Raw genomic sequence first — 20,192 nt, 5'->3', positions numbered from 1 at the left:
TGGCGGAGCAGGCTCGAAGGGCCAAATGGCCTACTCCTGCTCCTGTTTCTTATGTTCTTATGATCCAGTTCCAGACGCACCAGCAGCCTGCTGGTACACCACCCAAGTGGCCCTTCGTGTGCGAGTGTTCACAGGCCATGGGGTGAACCTGACCCGTGCTTTGCCGCGAGAGTCCCCAGATCGTGATTAGGGGTGGATTCACCACCGCCCCCAGCTAATTGTATTGCTCCTGTGCCACCGTGGCTGAGATCGGCTGACAGCATAGACTGGGGCTCAATCCCTTGTCTACACTGGGTCATGGGGCAGTCGGACTTTAAAACTGTAATGAGTAATGGAAACTGGCCTGAGGTTTTTGCGCACTGTCTGTTCATTTTGTCCCGGATACCATTGTGGTTTTTTTTTTAACCTTTTTCAGCACCAATTGCGCTTGCAGCTTTCAAGTTACACAATCATAATGGCTCTTAGCATCTGTGAAAGGGATTTCCTGTCAGTGATTTGATGTTGACTGTTATGATGGAGAACACAGTTGCATTGCTGAGGCACAATATTTCAATCAGAAACTGGGAGGGAGGTGTGGAATTCAACTGAGTTCATTCAAATAACTAAAAGGTGAGGGGGGGGGGGCGGTGGTGGAATTACCTTCACTCCCCACCCCTCAGAAAACCCTTGGCCTTTTGGTGTTAGTGACTCCTAGCCATTCAGGAATTATGTCATAATTTCTGAGATGAAAGCTTTATATATTTCACAAGCAGCACAGGATGTTCAGTCCTGACTAAGAAAACAAACGGGTTTGGGAGTGCGCTCTGTTATGGGAGTGCTCTGCCAGTTTTAAGCACCGTTTAACCGTACCTGACTGAGTTACTGCAGGTCGCCTCAGCAGCCCAAGAGCAGTTAGCCCTTCGACTGCCAACAGCGCCAGAGAATTGACCATCTCCCTGTGTTGGCTGATTTCAGCTCCTGCTAACTTAACATTAACAACTGCTGCACTATCAGTACTCTTATTAACTCCAAAAAACTAAAACTCTTCCAACATTATACAATATTTTATTCACACTTGCTTTCTCACTTTATCAATCCAATTTCCCCCTCCTCTCATTTCCCATTCTCTGCCCTATTTTAATTCCAGCGTTTTAATTTTGCCTGTTTTCTCTCTAAACCATGATCCACTATACTTTCCAACCATTCTCTGCTACAAAGTTAACCTTAGAATCTTTTATTTACCATGTTATTTCCGCCCCACCCCACTGGAAGGGGCTGTGCCGGGTGAGTGTAGCCAGTAGCAGCACCTGGAGCCCAATCCTCTGAGCGAGTAAAGCTGCCCATGGTGCTGGAGGAAATAGTTTTATAGCATATGCACAATGGGTCTGTATAATCCAGCTGTTGGAAGCTATATTGGCTGCAGGTTTTTAGCATGTTTTTTAGATCTGACTTAAGCAGGTACGACCAAGTCCAGCTGAGGTCCAGGCAGTGTGAGTGCACAATCCATTCTCCAATGGCTGCTGCTTTGATCATTCTGTTACAGGTTCTATTCTGTTAGTTTAGGTTAACGTACAGCTGTGACTCCCATCTGCTTCCCCAGGTTAATGTACAGCTGTAACTCCCCTTTGCCCCCACCCCCACTTAAGTTAATATGGAGCTGCATGCCCATGCCCCCACCCCCAGTTTACATACAGTATCAGTCTATCTCTCCTGTACCTTTGCTAGCACAGGCCTCTCAGTGCCAGTGTACCCTGTGACTGTCAATAGTTGTGAATTCTGTTTACTGATCCCCATTCCTATTGCTGTTCCAGGAGTACATGGTTTTCAGACAGCACACTTACATGAGACTGGATGGTTCCTCAAAAATCTCTGAGAGACGGGATATGGTGGCAGACTTCCAGAGCAGGTATGTGATTGATACACCAACACACAGTCCATCTACAAGAGTCTTGCACCTGCTTCATAAGAATATTGCAACGGCTTTCAATCATTCCTTATTTGTTTAACCTTCATAGAGGACTATTGGCCATGATCTTCCCTTGACATTCTGTATGGGGCACTGTCCCAGGACATGCCCTCTGGTTTTTATCCATCTTCAACATCAGACCTCGCTATCGCCCAAGCCAGGAAAGGATCAGGTTGCTGTTTTTTGTTGTATTTTGTTCTGGACAGTTTTTTGTTCTCTGCTGTAAGGGGCTCATATACAAGTTGAGGTTTCTTTGAGCGGTTCAAGATTAATCAGCACAGTCAATCAGACCAATCCTCATCGGCCAGCCCTCCATGCAGAGCACGACTGCAACAGGACATAGAAAGGCCAGCAGAATGGGCAGACAAGTGGCAGATGGAATTTAATACAGAGAAGTGTGAGGTGATGTATTTTGGCAGAAGGAGCAGGGAGAGGCAATATATACTTAATGGCACAGTTTTAAAGAGTGTGCAGGGACAGAGGGACCTGGGAGTTAATGTGCATAGGTCCCTGAAGGTGGCGGGACATATTGAGAGAGTGGTTAACAAAGCATATGGGATCTTGGGCTTCATAAATAGAGGTATTGAGTACAAAAGTAGAGAAGTTATGCTGAACCTTTATAAAGCGCTGGTTAGGCCACAACTGGACTATTGCATCCAGTTCTGGTCACCACACTTTAGGAAGGATGTGAAGGCCCTTGAGAGGGTGCAGAGGAGATTTACCAGAATGGTTCCAAGGATGGGGGATGTTAGCTATAAGGACAGGTTGGAGAAGCTGGATTTGTTTTCATTAGAGCAAAGGAATTTGGGTGATTTGATAGAGGTGTACAAGATTATGACGGGTTTGGATAGGCTAGACGGGGAAAGGCTGTTCCCACTAGTTGACGGTATAAGGACTAGAGGATACAGATTTAAGGTTTTGGGCAAGAGATACAGGGGGGAATGTGAGGAGAAACATTTTTACACAGCGAATGGTGAGGACCTGGAACTCGCTGCCGACGGAAGTGGTGGAAGCGGACACACACAATGTTTTCAAGGGGAGGCTGGATAGGCACTTGAGGAAAATAAACTTGCAGGGCTACGAGGATAGAGCGGGGGAATGGGACTGACTGGATTGCTCTACAGAGAGCTGGCACGGACTCGATGGGCCGAATGGCCTCCTTCTGTGCCCTATGACTTTGACTAATCCTCATTGGCCAGCCCTCTGTGCAGACCAATCCTCAATCAGACCAATCATCTTCAACCAGGTGTAGCCAGAACTCCATTTATCACCAGGCTTTATCATGGGATCATTTCCAAATTCAGTTCCACAGCATCGCCGGACTCTCTTGTCGGTTTGAAGCCCTGGCCATGAGCAGGATCGCTGCAAGATCGGGGGCTAGTTATTATCTTGGAACAGGTGCCAATTATGCCGATTCCATAATGGCCTAGTTAAAATCTTTTAGCTCTGTTCTGCAGCTTTCCCCTCACCACCATTCCCAGCTCCAACCCCCACCCCCAAGGAGCAGTGGGGTCAACTCAGAAGACTGGCTATATAAACTGAGGGAGGGAGAAGAGTGCCAGCATGAACTGGCAAGAAATGAGAGGAAATCTCTGCCATTTTCCGCACCATGCCACAATTTTTCAGTGACCCTGTGCGTGAGTTCCCTGCTCCCCCTGAAATTCTGAAGCATGCACATGGCACAGAAACTGCAGGCTCCAGCTCTACAGAATCCTCAGGAACCCCCCTCCCCAGCCCTGGGGAGGGAGTGCACAGGAATGAATAACAAGTGAGCGTGGCTACAATGGCGGAAATTTTGCGGGGTCGGGGGCTGGAAGTGTGTTTCATGGTGAGGGGGCAGCGTGTTGAAGGATAGAGGTGGCCTTAGTGTAAACATTATACATTGAGAGCTCCACTAGATTCCTCAATCCCGCTGCTGGTGGTTATTGAAGGCTAATTTGATCCAGTGCACGGACCTGAGCCGAATGCTGTGCTTTAGTCTATTTTGCCAGTAGTGTTGTGTTGTTTCAGCTGTCTGAGCAATCCAGCAGCATGTTTTGCCTAGGCTTAGAGCAGATCAGTGCATTTTCGTTGGCTGTGCCTTTGCTCCTTGCTAGAGCTAGCTGTGCGGATAGCTGCTCTTGTAGCCCATTAACATTGGAAGTTGTGTAATCTGGGCCTGCTCTCAGGGAGATGATTACAAGGCGGAGAGAATTGATCAATTTAACAATGTGCAAAGTGCCAGTGTCATTCGACAACAACAACTTGCATTTATATAGCACCTTCAACGTAGTAAAACATCTCAAGGCGCTTCATAAGGAGCATTATAGAAACAAAGAAGATAGGAGCAGGAGTAGGCCATTCAGCCCCTCGAGCCTGCTCCGCCATTTAATGAGATCATGGCTGATCATCCAAATTCAGTACCCTGTCCCTGCTTTCTCTCCATATCCCTTGATCCCTTTAGCCTCAAGAAATATATCTAACTCCTTCTTGAATATATTTAATGAATTGGCCTCCACTGCCTTCTGTGGTAGAGAATTCCACAGGTTCACCACTCTCTGGGTGAAGAAATCCCTCCTCATCTCAGTCCAAAATGGCTTACCCCTTATCCTTAGCATGTGACCCCTGGTTCTGGATTCTCCTGCCATCGGGAACATCCTTCCTGCATCTAGTCCTGTTAGAATTTTATAAGTTTCAATGAGATTCCCCTCTCATTCTTCTAAACTCTAGTGAATATAAGCTTAATCGACCCAATCTCTCTTCATACGTCATTCCTGCCATCCCAGGTATCAGTCTGGTGAGTCTTCGCTGCACTCCTTCCATGGCAAGAACATCCTTCCTCAGATAAGGTGACCAAAACTGCACACCATACTCAAGGTGTGGTCTCAACAAGGCCCTGTACAACTGCAGCAAGACATCCTTGCTCCTGTACTCGAATCCTCTCGCTATGAAGGCCAACATACCATTTGCCGCCTTAACCGCCTGCTGCACCTGCATGCTTACCTTCAGCGACTGGTGCACAAGGACACCCACGTCTCGTTGCACTTCCCCTTCTCCCAATCTATTGCTGTTCAGAGAATAATCTGCCTTCCTGTTTTGCCACCAAAGTGGATAACCTCGCATTTATCCACATTATAGTGCATTTGCCATGTTTCTGCCCAATCACCCAACCTGTCCAAATCGTACTGGAGTTTCTCTGCATCCTCCTCACAGCACACATGCCCACCCAGCTTTGTGTCATCTGCAAACCTGGAGATATTACATCTAGTTCCCTCATCTAGATCATTAATATATATTGTGAATAGCTGGGGTCCTAGCACCGATCCCTGCGGTACCCCACTGGCCACTGCCTGCCACTCGGAAAAAGACCCATTTATTCCAACTCTTTGCTTTCTGTCTGCCAACCAGTTCTCTATCCAAGTCAGTACCTTGCCCCCAATCCCATGTGCCTTAACTTTACACACTAATCTCTTATGCGGGTCCTTATCGAAAGCCTTCTGAAAGTCCAACAAAATTTGACACCAAGATATAAGGAGATATTAGGAAAGATGACCAAAAGCTTGGTCAAAGAGGTACGTTTTAAGGAGCGTCTTAAATGAGGAGAGAGGCGCAGAGAGGTTTAGGGTGGCTATTCCAGCATCGAGGACCTTGGCAGCTGAAAGCATGGCTGCCAATGATGGAGTGATTAAAATAGTTGATGCGCAAGAGTCCAGAATTGGAGGAGCGCAGAGATCCGAGGGTTGTAGGGCTGGAGAAGGTTAGAGGTCGGGAGAGTGCGAGGCCATGGAGAGATTTGAAAACAAGGATGAGAATTTTAAAATTAAGGCATTGCCAGACCGGGAGCCAATGTAGGCCAGTGAGCACAGGAGTGATGGTCACACTGAGAAAGAAGCTTTTCCTAATGTATTTCTTTAAGTTTACTTTCCATTAACTTTCTCTGATCCTACTGTTGTGCAGACTTTGAAGTAATGTTCTGGGTTTATTTTATCTATTCTTTCTGGATATTGCAGAGACCTCCAGTGGTCACTGTCCTGCGGATTAAGTTGGCACCTAGTACAGTGGGGGCCGAGTCCAATGTGTGCATTCCTTCAGAGAGGAAACTGACTGAGTTTTGGTGTACAGTTCATATAGGTGAAGGTTGCGGTTCTGGTGGTTGGGACTCTGAGCATAACCACAATATGTAGAGCATTGTGAAATGGGAGAAAATGCATTGTCGTACCACTGAGTATGGAGAATATTCAGTGAGTAATGGGACTGTGCAGGCTGAGTGACACACAGTTGGGTGGTGATGGTCAAGTCATGAATTAAACACTTTTATGCGTAGTCTGCGGTCCTATCAGGTTTTGATGTCGCCATCTGTCCAAGAGTCCAATGGATGTTTAGCATTCCGACTGAACACCCAAGCAGTCTGAAGTGGACAGCCCGTCAGCCTGATAACGATTGGCCCAGTATCTTTGATGCACTGTTGCATGCTATTAGGAGTGCATGAGGAAATATCGCGAGTGTTGTCACTGGGCTAATGTTATACTTTAATATCAACAACTCCATGCTGCCATTTATGCTCTACATGAGCCTCCTGCCACATTACTTAATTTCACCATATCGCCATATCATTCTACTGTATTGCTTTCTACCTCATGTACTTAACTATCTTCCCCTTAAATGCATCTGTTATTTGGCTCAGCCACGCTAAATGGCAGCAAGCTTCACATTCTTACCACCAATGTTCTCTGTAAACTGTGCCCACGTGCAGCGCTCCAGGGAACCTGCGCAGCGGCTTGCTGGTCTTTCAGTACAAAAACCGTGCACGCGTGGTATTCTGAATGTCCCGCACAGCCCCTTAAAGGGGCCACGCAGAGCCAAATAAAATTAGAGGGAACATTGCTCACCACAGAATCTCGAGTTATGCTGGGTGTTTCTCACAGTTGAAGTCGGCACAGTATGAAGGTCTCCTACATACAGACTTACACTTCACTGAAATACTCGTGACAGCACCAATCATATTTACAGTGCGTAATGAAGCTAGTTGAGGACAGGACATCATTATTGTTCCAACTTCTAGACTCCCAAAAATGTGAAAGGGATATTTGAATCCTGGATCTAACTTCTCGCATCGAGCAGATGGCTCTCAACAGACTGCAGCCTCTTGGAACAGTTGTGTGAACAATCACCAACGTTCCCGCTAAGCTGTGCAGCCGCGCAGCTCTCTGCCGGTCCCACGCAGCCCGGGACCGGCTTTTTCAATGTTAAGTTTAGTGCATGCGCAAAACTAAACTGGGCCACGCCGCTCCTTAAAGGGGCCACGCACCCAAAAAAAAATAGAGGGGAACATTGACGGTCACCCTTGCAGTATTTCACCTGCAGCTTATTTTTCTTCCTTCCTGCAGAACAGATATCTTTGTCTTCCTTCTCAGCACCAGAGCTGGTGGCCTTGGTATCAACTTGACAGCTGCTGATACGGTGAGAGAGTGGTGTATTTTTAGTTCTCTTTCCCTGGTGTAAAAGAGTGAATGTTGAAATGTGCAGAGATACGGTTTCAGATTATCTGTACTACACCTGATTTCGGAGAACTTGCCCCAAACATTGAATAGAAACATTCTTTCAATAACCGGTGTTTCCTCTAGTGTTGGGGTACCTGGATGGCTGCACTGAAATTCCACTCCCTCCCTTTTAACTTCATTTCCCACCAATACAAACTACAGTCTGGAATGTTCCATTAATATTGGGCAACCTCAACACAGTTTCCATAATACAAAATTGTTCCTAAATTATCACTAAATTGATGTTCTCAATCAGTGAGGCTACAGGGTGCTGGGGTGCGAAACATAAAATGATCATACAGGGCTTTCTTCTGAGCTTGGGGCTCAGGAACATTGTTGGGACAGTGTAGAGGGAGCTTTACTCTGTATCTGACCCGTGCTGTACCTGCCCCGGGAGTGTTTGATGGGACAGGTTAGAGGGAGCTTTACTCTGTATCTAACCCATGCTGGACCTGTCCTAAGATCATAACCCACGTCCCATCACTGTGTGGGGGAGTCACATGCTCGGACCTTATGGTTTGGTATTTCTGAGGGTAATCCTTGAATAAGCTGTTCGGTAGCCGGGCCGAAGGGCCTTTTTCTGTGTTGTATGACTCTATGAAACACAGTCACTGGGCTGCAGGAATGGCATTGAGCTAAATGCTCTGTCAACTTTGAACACGAGAAGCTGGGTAAATGTGTGTGTGATCGCTCTCCTAAAGGTCACATTTGTTGCAGGTTATATTTTACGACAATGACTGGAACCCAACTGTGGATCAGCAGGCTATGGATCGAGCTCACAGGCTGGGACAGACCAAGCAAGTAACTGTGTATCGACTTATCTGCAAGGGAACGATTGAGGAGCGAATCCTGCAACGTGCCAAGGAGAAGAGTGAGGTACAGTACCACATGGGCATGCACAGGGCACACTTGGTATTCATTTCCAGTTCTGTGCTGGCAAAGGTCTGGGAACAGAGATCGCCTGTAGAATGGCACATGTTCCAGAGAGCTCTCAGGTGGCAAGAGAATTTTCTTCTAAGTATGTAATTACACCGAGCCACAATGTGATCTTCAGTACAACCCAGGCAAGGTGAGGTTCATTGAGATTTACGGTAAAATTGCCGAACAATATGCCACAAGGGGAGTTACTGATCTCAGCCCTGCTGACTAGTTTGAGCACTGAGCAGAGACCCTGGACCACCTGTAACTAGCGACAGGACCAGGTCCCAGGGCAGTGGGGGGCGGCTGGGCCCCAGAGCAGTGTGGAGGGGGGGGGCGGCCAGGCTGGGTCCGAGGGTAGTGGGTGGGTGGGGGTGCCAGGCCCCAGGGCAGTGGGGGGCGGCTGGGCCCCAGAGCAGTGTGGCGGGGGGGCGGCCAGGCTGGGTCCCAGGGCAGTGGATGGGTGGGGGGGGCCAGGCACCAGGGCAGTGGGGGGCGGCTGGGCCCCAGAGCAGTGTGGCGGGGGGGCGGCCAGGCTGGGTCCCAGGGTAGTGGGTGGGTGGGGGGGCCAGGCACCAGGGCAGTGGGGGGCGGCTGGGCTTCAGAGCAGTGTGGCGGGGGGCGGCCAGGCCGGGTCCCTGGGCAGTGGGTGGGTGGGGGGGGCCAGGCACCAGGGCAGTGGGGGGCGGCTGGGCTTCAGAGCAGTGTGGCGGGGGGCGGCCAGGCCGGGTCCCTGGGCAGTGGGTGGGTGGGGGGCCAGGCACCAGGGCAGTGGGGGGCGGCTGGGCCCCAGAGCAGTGTGGCGGGGGGGCGGCCAGGCTGGGTCCCAGGGCAGTGAGTGGGTGGGGGGGCCAGGCACCAGGGCAGTGGGGGGCGGCTGGGCCTCAGAGCAGTGTGGCGGGGGGGGCGGCCAGGCCGGGTCCCAGGGCAGTGGGTGGGTGGGGGGGCCAGGCACCAGGGCAGTGGGGGGCGGCTGGGCCTCAGAGCAGTGTGGCGGGGGGGGCGGCCAGGCCGGGTCCCAGGGCAGTGGGTGGGTGGGGGGGCCAGGCACCAGGGCAGCCCAAAGTTGTGGACCCCATTAAATTGAATGGAGCTGTTCTGGCTTCTGCCCATCAATAAAGTCACGAGAGAGCCAATAAATGACAGGTTTCCATTGGGGTGGGAAATTTGAAATTCTCTAAAGCAGAGGGGAGAATGTTTCCGGTGGTGTGTTTTAACAGAAGCATTGAACAGGAATTACTTCCCTTTCACCTACCTTTTGATTACAATTTAAATATAGATTGCTGGAGCTGTGTCTGGTTTCTCCCTGGCTAACGCAGGGGTTCTGAGACCAATTGCAGTACCCCAGCTGACATCAGCTCACTCAGCACAGACCTTGGACCTTCCTGCTCTGTATGACTCAGTACCAGACTGGCTAGTAAACCACTGGAGTGCTACTTCACAAGCCTTAACGAGGTACAATATGTCGGAGTTAGCTGAAATAAATGAGCACGAGTGCCCTGACCGAAGCAGTGGGGAATAGCTGCAAAGCACACACAGTAGTCAGAGTGCAAGTGCTACACGAAAGCAGTGAAGTTATTGTTGGCTTGTGAGAGTGCATCATGACTTGTTTTCCACAGATTCTCATAGCGCTGGTTTGTATTTCACACAGAGCTGTAGCTTTAATTCCCAGCCTCCGGCACAGGGGGAGCAAAGTGACACTACCGCACGTATAGTGAATCCTGGCAACAGGAAACCAAGCCAGTAATCTGCAACTGAATGATTAAGATGTCTCCATTCTCTGCAGAGGTAGAGGTGTAATGCTCCTGTGGGCAGCTTGTGAAAGATTTACACGGAAGTTGGGCTGTGGGAGGGCAGCAGTTTCACGTAGTGCGCCATTTTGCTAATGACTAAAGTGCCCCATTGTCTGTGTTATCTGTTCTCTCTCCGCTTGTAAATGATGCATAGGAGAGGGTACTATCTGAAATCGCAAAACTCTTGCTTCCTTTCCCTTCCCAAAGGATTCACTGCACCCTCTCGTATACACACCACTTCCTGAATCCATTGGATTTTTAAATTCTACCTTTCATATTATATCCAGTTGTGGGATTGAGACAAAATGTATAATTTTTAGTATATGGTTCTTGACCATCCGGGTTCCCTTTGCTTTACTGGCACCCAGTGTCAGTAACGCTCCCTCTACTCTGCTCCAGTTTCCCACACCAGCCCGCCTGTAACCTCTGAGTGAAACTTGACAATCTAGTGCTCCCCAGGGACTCGGTTGGGTCTGTTGTAACTCATTTCATGTAGGATCCTTAAAGCCAGGCGACACGAGAGGCTTTCTAGCCCAGATTAGAATTCGGGGTGCAGAGGTAAAAGGACATGCCTGCTTCACTGAACCACCCAGTATTCTTTCACCCTCCTTTATGAATGGATCCAATGCCAGTTACTAGGGCGATTCCACCCCCCCCACCCCCACCCACATCCCAGCCTACCAATGTCACTAATTGAAACCCAGTACATTACAATCAGCTCCAAGTTCTAGTCTTCAAGCCCCCCAGAGATATACAGGAAACTTTATGCTATCCGGCACCGACGGGACCGAGCTGTTGCCGTCCCATCAAAACTGCCAGACAAACCAGCGCTAATGTTGAAACATACGGAGATTTTGAGCTCCGTATCTGGCAACAAACCCTGTTGCTAACAGCTTCTAAACAGTCGGCCGTAGTTTGCAAGCGTCTCTGTAGCTTAGCAACAGCTTCAGTGAGACCTTGCAGAGCCTGACTGGTGGGGGAAAAAAAAGCAACGAAAAGAAAAAAAACCTAACAAAACGGCTCCTGACTTTTGCCGGTGGCTCGAGCATTCCGGACAGTTAACCTCCGGATAAACCAAAGTTTCCTGTATAAGATAGTTAACCATATAGAACAGGTATTTCAAGTTAAATCACAACCTAGCCCCAAGGAGAGCATAAGTTCAAGCCAGTAAAAGGCAAATTCAGGACCGCTGTCAGCAAGTTTTTCACACAGACTGGCCAACACTGTAGGATAGGGTAGCAAAGGGACAAACCCTGGAATTATTGGAGCCGTTTGGATGGTATGCTGAGGAGACTGTCGGGCATTTACTCTGGGTGAGTTAGGATGTGCCAAATGGCCTTCCTCGTTTGTGCCCGCCTTACAATTGGGCTTAACCTCAAAACTGGAGCCTTTTGCTCCCAGTAAGTAAACATTCCAGACAGACTAAATTTGAGCACTGGCTCCAAGAGAAGCTGCAGGTCTCTGAGATCCAAAGAGCTTTGTGTAAATGCACGGTTCTGATGAACGAGACAATTTGAGATCCAGCAAGGCTCTGGCTGTATGTGGTAATTTTAAACATTTTTTAAACAGATTCAACGGATGGTCATTTCTGGAGGAAACTTCAAACCTGACACACTCAAACCAAAGGAGGTGGTCAGTCTGCTGCTGGATGACGAGGAGCTAGAGAAGAAATGTAAGGACTGTGGCTCTGGTTCAAATACATCTCTGGATTTGTTCTTTCCTTCCCAGTTTGCTCTTGCTTCCTCTCCTAGAGGCGCTGGTGTTTGCTGCCATGAAGTTCCATGGACACTAGTCATCCTGTGGAACCTTATCAAGCCGCCATTCTCCAAGTTTGACCCTTGGCAGTGTGTGTTTGACTGTGAGGGAACATAGCTAAACCCAGTCTGGTTCTCAGTCACACGTACACAATTCCCAACCGAACCCCATGGGCTTGAGCCAGTTGCAACGTCCCTACTGCCTCCTAGCTGAGATCAGCTGTCTCGCACAGACCAGCAATTGAGCACTAGACCTTTTCTTCTGTAGAGCCAGATGTTTTCCTTTCATGAGCTTCCCTTTTCTTTTGCTCTTCCTGTTCTGTTTGCTTAACACTTCCCTCTGTAATTGCGAACGCAAATGCGTGAGTCACAGACTCTCTGCCACGATTTCCCTAATCAGTGTGCAAGGCCAGACGCTATGTCTGTGAGCAGCTGACATCTCTCTCTGCTCAAATGCACTCCTGGTCAGTTGGCCAAGAAGGTCAGATTATCAGTAATGTTGCATTAGGTGTAACACTGGCTAATGAAGGCATTTGACCGAGAAACTGCTGGGTCCTTAAGGTTAGAGATACAGGGACTGGTTCAGTTCAGCCTCTGCCGTATGCTGCCCGATGTAAGTGGGAAGGGGAACAGTCAGTCACAATTTGAATTAAGTATCAAGTAGCAAAGACACATGTTCTATGTGGTTTGGCAAAAGTTTTAAAAAGTGAAATACCTTTTTTACTCTGGTAGTGCTAGTTATCCAGTGTTTATTTTCTGCTGGAGAAAGCTAATTGTTTTGTGAAATCTACTTTTTAAAATTTTTCTCAGTATCTCTTCCTGCAGTTGTCCATTTCTAACTTGCCATGGTCCCAGATGTGGAATGCTAAATGACACTGGCCCCAGATGTGGGATACTAATTGGCTCTGGCTCCAGGTGTCAAGTTGCAACTGATAGTGCTTCACATCTGGAACTGCTAACAGCTGGCCCCAGGTTTGAAATTCGAAGTGATATTATTCCCAGGTATTGTGCTCTGACCTGCACTGGTCCCCAGGTGTTGACGCAATGTTCCACAAGTGACCAAACAAGACACATTCCATTTCAATTGCATGGGATTGTTACTGATATGTTGGAGATCACATGGGAAATGTGATGGTGCCTCCTGAGACAACATGTTGCAGGAAGATTTTCAGTGAATTATTGGAGGTCCCCTGATCACTCAGTGGCCAGAGGCGTCATCAATCTGCTGCTGAGCTGTACTGATCAGGAGGACACAGGTCCCATCCCCAGCCTGCTCAGTTATCAGCAGGGGTACTACAGTTGGCTTGTGCCCTGGGTTAGGGAGGGAAATTAGACCGAGGTTCCTGCTCCTGATCATTATCCAATAGCCCCTTCTCAAAAGTGAGCATGTCTCTATTACATTTGTACATGGTGCCCCCACAGTAGAATAGCCTGCCAATAGTCACTATCTCTATTCGCATGAACAGTAATAGATAGATTTTTGGACTCTAGGGGAATCAAGGGATATGGAGATCGGGCGGGAAAGTGGAGTTGAGGTCGATGATCCGCCATGATCTTATTGAATGGCAGAGCAGGCTCGAAGAGCTGTATGGCCGACTCCTGCTCCTAATTCTTATGTTCTTATTGAGAAATACCCCAGTGCCTTCGGGGGGGGGGGGGGGCGGAAACAAAAAGTGTTAGTGATCCTGAAGCTCAGCAAGAATAAGATTAATTGATTCTTTCTCTGTTTATGTCTCCGGAAAGTGCGCCTGCGACAGGAAGAAAAACGGATACAAGAAGAATCAAACAAAGTGAAAGATCGAAAAAGGAAACGAGAAAAATATGCAGAAAAGGTGAGACTATTTCCCCAGCTGATGAGATCCACAGAAGAGGGGAATGTGAAAGAAGTGATAAAGCAGGAGTAAATCTCCCCCCCCCCCCCCCCCCCCCCCCCCCCAAACCAGACTCTGAACACTTGGCCATCTTGGAGAGAAGGGTGCCTTTCCCCACAGAGTCCCTGCAGAAGGCTGCAGATATGTCTGCTTCTGACACATGATGTAACTGGTGGGGTCCCCTCAGCAGTTCATCATTTGAGCAATAGATGGAGCACCCTGCCCCCAGATGGGAAGCAGATAAATGCTGTGCTGGGCGGTGGATTACACACCAGAGCACAATCAGCCTGTGTGCACAAGACCTTTACCGAGGAGCTGATGGCGTGACGGAGGAGCCATTGTGGTGGGCATCATAAGGGGGAGGATAAGGGAGGAATTGTTGAATTTTTTGACCGTTTTTATTGCCCGTTCCTCCTCTTTCCCCGCTGTCCCTGTCCTTGTCCATTTCCCCCCACCACACACTTTCTGATTGTAAGCAGGAGCCCGCGCTGATGTTTCCATTTCAACCCAAGGGTGCATTGTCCAACTGTAGACCTGCTCCCTAGCCTGCTCACTGGTTCAGCACAGAGTGGGGATTTTCAGATGAATGTTTCATATTGTCTAAAATGTGCCCCATGAGCCACTATACAGAGTGTGCAAGGATGGTTGGCTTGCTCTCGTTGCAGTTGCCGCCTTCTATCCGTGGCCTACACACCAGCCTCGCCATAATGCAGTTTCAGGCACTTGCATAGCTGTGTCCTTCATCTGAACAACATTCCCATTTAAATGGCAGTCTGATCTAGCCAAGAGAGTGAATGAGATCTGGTGAGCCGGATCCTGACTACTTCCTTCAGCCTGGAGAGGAGATACTGCCTTTTTTGTCACCATGAGACACAAACTATTTCTATCATTTCTGCGACACAGATTAAATATTTCCTCTCTGCTCCCAGTGCAGTACTGCGGGAGTGCTGCATCGTGAGGTGCTATCTTTTGGATGGGATGTTAGCCTGAGGCCCTGGTTCCTGTTCAAGTGCACGATAAAGAACGGGGGGAGTTCCCCCAGCCTACATTCCTCTCAACCAACATCACCATGAAAAGCCATTCACCTGTTGCTGGATCCCTGCTGTGCGCAAAGTGACTGCACCTCAAAAAGCCATCCATTGGCTGTGAAGCGCTTTGGGGCATCCTGAGGCAGGATCTGGGACTATAATCAACGTGAGGTCGGTCTCGTTTAATGTCGCATCTTTAAAATAAAGCCGGAAGATGTTCCTTCAGCTGCTACTTCCAATGAAATTATAAGCACACTTTTTGGAAAACCTCTACTATAGAATGATCAAATTGAGGGAATCTCCCCCATCATGGTTCACTCCCTCTGTTCTCCCCACGTCACACACCACAGCTCCGGGGACGACAGAGCTCCCCTGCATTCACAAGTGGGTTCTTGCAGCTGATTGGCAGTCGGTGTAAGAGCTGGCTGCATTGTTCCTGTGGAAAGAAACTTGCCTAGAGTCAGACATTTACAGCACAGAAGGAGGCTATTCGGTGTCTGTGCTAGCTGTTTGTTTCAGCAACCCAAAACTAATCTCACTGCCCACTCTCTCCCCATAGCTCTGTATCTTCCTTTGTTTCAAATACTTATCTGCTCATCCTTTAAACATTGCAGTGGTTTTTGCCTCAACTACTTCCTTCCTGAGGCAGCAGAGAATTGTACAATTCACCCAAACCTGGGGGGGCTGCTTAGTTTAGTTATCCTTTGTAGATGCCACAGGTCAGCGAATCATAGCTCTGCTGGGATTGTGATCAGTCGAGAAAGATCCCAGCCGTATCCTAACAGACTGCAGCCACTCACCTCTGTAACCTGATCCTCTCCCCACCCCCCAACGCTGCACACATTTCTCACCCCCCCCGCCAAATCTCCCACCCCCCATGCCGCAGACATCCCTCCCCAAGCCACACAGATACACATCCCTTTCTGGGACAGCAGATGTCGGTGCTGAGCACAGTCTGTAGCCTAGGCAGCTGTGAGTGCAGTAATGATGTCTGTAATCCCCTACCGATGACTTATTCATCACTGCGCTGATCGGGTTACCAACATTAATAAAACTGAGTGTCAGATCCATGCCGGATCACTCCCACAGCACAGCTTCATTCTTCATGGGTTTACTGTTAAAGGAGGAAAACATGCTATACAGTTGCACATCCTCTATACTGTCCACACATTCATAGTCGCATGCACACACTTTCAGAGCACACACACTTACACACACACTCACTCTCATGTACGTTCACGCACACATACACTTTCTTACACGTTCCCAGACACACTCACTCTTGCATACGCACTCTCTCTCACGCGCGCACGCTCTCTTTCTTGCGCACCTCCCCCCGCGCACACCCATCCCGTACTCATTCACATACATATACACTCTCACTCACTCTCTTAGACGCACGCTCTAACTCTCGCGCTCTCGGGCCCGCCCTCCCTCTCATTCATACACACTTACATACATGTTCTCACCTCTCCCACTCTCTCACACATACACTCTCTCTCTCAGACGCACTCACTCTCGAACAAACACGCTCTCTCGCACGAGCGCACACACACGTTCTCTCTCTCTCTCTCTCTCTCGCGTGCACACACACTCGCTCACACTTTCTCTCTCACACACACACAAATAGTGTAAGTGTATGGAAGAAAAGATGTTTTGCCAAAACTTAGCCACTTGATTCCCAGCTGCCATGTAAAAGTCCTGTTTAAACCAGAGCTAATTAGAGCTTCCACTAATTCAGATACTATGTTGTGGTTAAAAAAAAATCATGTTCCTGTACTTACCAAGGTGGGGGATATCAGTACTGCTGGGTGTCAGGCACCCAGTGTCGGAGTCAGGGACACAGGTACAGCACGGGTTAGATACAGAGTAAAGCTCCCTCTGCACTGTCCCATCAAACACTCCCAGGGCAGGTACAGCATGGGTTAGATACAGAGTAAAGCTCCCTCTACACTGTCCCATCAAATACTCCCAGGGCAGGTACAGCACGGGTTAGATACAGAGTAAAGCTCCCTCTACACTGTCCCATCAAATACTCCCAGGGCAGGTACAGCACGGGTTAGATACAGTAATGCTCCTCTTCTCCCTCCCTCAGATGGTGAGAATGCATGTACACTTGCCTTGCTGTTGTTACACTCTGCCACCAGTGCAGGCGCTGCAGTATCACTACTGCTGTCGGAGAGTGTAATTACAGCAAAGGCAGGTTTACACGTACCGTTCCCATTACAAACGTGGACACGGGGGCAGAATGCACGACTTCTAAATGGTGACTAATTACATCCGGATACCCTGGTCTAGTTATCACCCGCCCTCTAGCCCTGCTTTACCTGCGGACTCTTAATGTGCAAGGCCACAGGACATCGACGAGTCACCACCAGTCAGCAGCCACTATTCAACTGTCCAGGAACTTCAAGTCGGGTGATTATTTAGGGAGACTTGGCGGGCGCATTGTGGTTATAAAATCATACTTGCAACTGTGCCCAGCACCAAACCAGAATCGGTGAACCGGTCTTCAGTTTCATGCTGCAGCTGCCGAGGGATTGGAATTTAGTTGTCACGGGTGTACGAATGTCTAACCAGCTCACTGGTACCACGTTGCTATAATTACTGTTGGCTGTGTGTCGTGAGGCTAGGGACAGGTTGAAACACAACATTTTTTGATGCGCTCTGGTTTTTTTCAACAGAAGAAAAAGGAGGATGGTGAGAATGCTGTAAAGAGGAGGAAAGAGGGGTGGAATATGTTAACACCCTCGTTAGCATCTGCTGATAACTCCAACATGTCCTCAGGAAACATGTCAGCGGATGGGGAGGAGTCTTTCATCAGCGTGGACTCGGCCATGCCCAGCCCTTACAGTGAGGTAATACAGCACACAACCCAGCCCTCGAATGCAGGAGCTGAGTATAGATCAGCACAGGGACTCGAGATCTAAAGCCACCCAGCGCTGCAAGGTTCTTGCTCACATTATTTTGCGATTGTCTGTTCCCTATCGCAGAGGTAACGGGAATACAGGCAGGAAAAATGGTGAAACAGGATGTCCCTCAGGGTTTGGGCCTGCTTTCAGAGTAGTCAGCAAGAAGACTGGCGGGCATGTTGGCCAGGCCACTGTATCCCAAAAAGTTTCTGGAGTAGACAGAGGGAAGGAAACAGCAGCGCATGAGACACAACAGCATGGGAATAGAGAGCCAGTCCATACTACGGCAGATGGGGTCACCTGTCACCCCCGCCCCCCAGCTGACATCAGGGGCATTCCCATACGGGGTGAGGGGAAGTTATTGGAAGGCAGATCTTCAGTCCGTTTCTGCACGTCCCCAGGGACCGGGTTCAGAGCTGGGGTGTGGAGTTTAGAGCAGGAAGTGCCTGTGTCATCGGCTCTGTCCCCTTTCAGTTAACAGCTGATGCTGCCAACCCCTCGAACTGATGCACACACTTGTATTTCTACATTACTGACTCAGTATCCGACTCTGCTCACTTTTACCCATCTCGCTGCTCAGTGTAAATGGTGCTGTGCGGGAACTTCAAGAAATAGGGAACGGATTGTCAGTTGCATGCGGCGTTGAATTGGGATTTAGTGCTGCGCAGTGCGCTGCTCCTAAAGGACCCAGGCTCCTAATGTAACCTGTACTGTCCATCCTCCCAGATATCCATGAGCAGTGAGCAGCACACAGGATCTATTGCGCCTGATGAAAGCAGCAGCGACCTTGTGATTGTGGACGACCCAACATCAGCATCGCAATCTAGAGCGACCAATTCTCCGGTCTCCGTTGCAGGCTCAACTTCGGACCATGTGAACGGTATGGCATACAGACAGCTCCTGCTGTGTCCTGTAACCCATCCTTGCACCAAATGTATGGCTGGGAACATAGCTGGTTACTTGGAGTTGGTTACATTGTAACCTTGCATTAAAGTCGGATGCTGTTGCGTGACTTTGAGTCACCCGGGGCAGTGATCGTCACCCGTACTGTTTAATTGTCCAGTTTCCTGTTTGTTTTGTTGTACCACTCAAGCTTGTGATTATAAATAGTATTAGCAGCTGGGGATTAGTGGGAGGCAGGAGAATAATTCAGCTGTGATATCAGTCCAAAGTGTCCATTTGTAATCTTCCCCTCAGCACTTGCTGAATTGTTTTCTCATATCCTGCTGGTGTGGGGGGGTGTGTGTTTGGGGGGGGGGGGGGTGTTTCTGTATACCTGCGTTTGTCAATATGTAGGGTAGATGAGGGGGAACCAGTGGATGTGGTCTATTTGGATTTTCAGAAAGCATTCGATAAGGTGCCACACAGGTTGTTACACAGAATTAGAGCTCACAGGGTTGGGGGTAATATATTAGCATGGACAGAGGATTGGTTAACGGACAGAAAACAGTGTAGAAATAAATGGGTCGTTTTCGGGTTGGCAGGCTGTAACTAGTGGGGTACCACAAGGATCAGTGCTTGGGCCTAAGCTGTTTACAATCTACATTGATGACTTAGATGAGGGGACCGAGTGTAATGTGTTTGCTGACTATACAAACAGTTTACCTCAGTGGATGCTCAGTCCTTGAGTCTATTCAAAGCAGAAATGGATAGATTTTTGGATATTAAGGGAATCAAGGGATGTGGAGATCGAGCGGGAAGGTGAAGTTGAGGTAGAAGATCAGCCATAATCTTATTGAATGGCGGAGCAGGCTCGAAGGGCCGAATGGCCTACTCCTGCTCCTGTTTCTTACGTTCTAACGGTGTATTCAGTATGGGGAGGATGGGTGGCTGGTATTGCACATAAAATGGAGACACTGGCCCTTTCCTCCATTCCATTGGGCAGATGGTTGTGCCTTGTGACAGGTTTTGGATCCAAGCTGGCGATTCCACTTGATATAGGCACTGTGTCAGAGTGTGTACTGCAGTAGAACCGGCACCGTGTTAGAATCATGGACTGAATTGATGCATTTTGTTATCCCGGGTGATGATGCATTAATCTGCTTACTTTGCAGGTGTTTCACAAGACAAGTCTGGTTCTAGCATGGGCCCTTCAGGAAGGGGCAGGGGCCGTCCGAAAGGATCTGGGAGTACATCAAAGGGTTCAGGGAAAAATCGAGGGCGCAAGTCCACTGCTGGCAGTGCCGCGGCGATGGCGGGAGCCAGGGCAGGAGCAGCAGCAGCTTCAGCTGCCGCATACGCCGCATACGGGTACAATGTGTCCAAAGGTAAGGAACAGGCCCAGCGCCTGATGGGAGCGCTCTATGGTATCATCCTTGGCTCAGTGGTAGCGTTCTCCCTCTAATGACTCAATACAGTGTCAGCCTTGGCTCAGTGGTAGCGCTCTCCCTCTAATGACTCAATACAGTGTCAGCCTTGGCTCAGTGGCAGCGCTCTCCCTCTAATGACTCAA

The 20,192-nt window shown here is 49.0% G+C and overlaps 1 protein-coding gene across 1 annotated transcript in view; it reads left to right on the top strand.

The window, feature by feature from the left end:
* LOC147109723 (chromatin-remodeling ATPase INO80-like) overlaps positions 1 to 20,192 on the top strand; it is a 45,398-nt gene that overhangs the window by 17,922 nt on the left and 7,284 nt on the right. Inside the window, exons 2-9 of the mRNA XM_086003841.1 lie at positions 1,791 to 1,885; positions 7,312 to 7,384; positions 8,182 to 8,340; positions 11,745 to 11,847; positions 13,673 to 13,761; positions 17,513 to 17,686; positions 18,467 to 18,620; positions 19,795 to 20,007. Of these exons, the coding sequence (XP_085859967.1) occupies positions 1,791 to 1,885; positions 7,312 to 7,384; positions 8,182 to 8,340; positions 11,745 to 11,847; positions 13,673 to 13,761; positions 17,513 to 17,686; positions 18,467 to 18,620; positions 19,795 to 20,007 (1,060 nt within the window). The remainder of the gene's footprint in view (positions 1 to 1,790; positions 1,886 to 7,311; positions 7,385 to 8,181; positions 8,341 to 11,744; positions 11,848 to 13,672; positions 13,762 to 17,512; positions 17,687 to 18,466; positions 18,621 to 19,794; positions 20,008 to 20,192) is intronic.

Source organism: Somniosus microcephalus, chromosome 12, assembly GCF_052327205.1.
Source record: "Somniosus microcephalus isolate GS21.2 chromosome 12, FLI_Smic_1.0, whole genome shotgun sequence".
Lineage (NCBI taxonomy): Eukaryota > Metazoa > Chordata > Chondrichthyes > Squaliformes > Somniosidae > Somniosus > Somniosus microcephalus.
The sequence above is the reverse complement of the archived record's forward strand: the minus strand, read 5'-3'. Positions and strand labels throughout refer to the sequence as shown.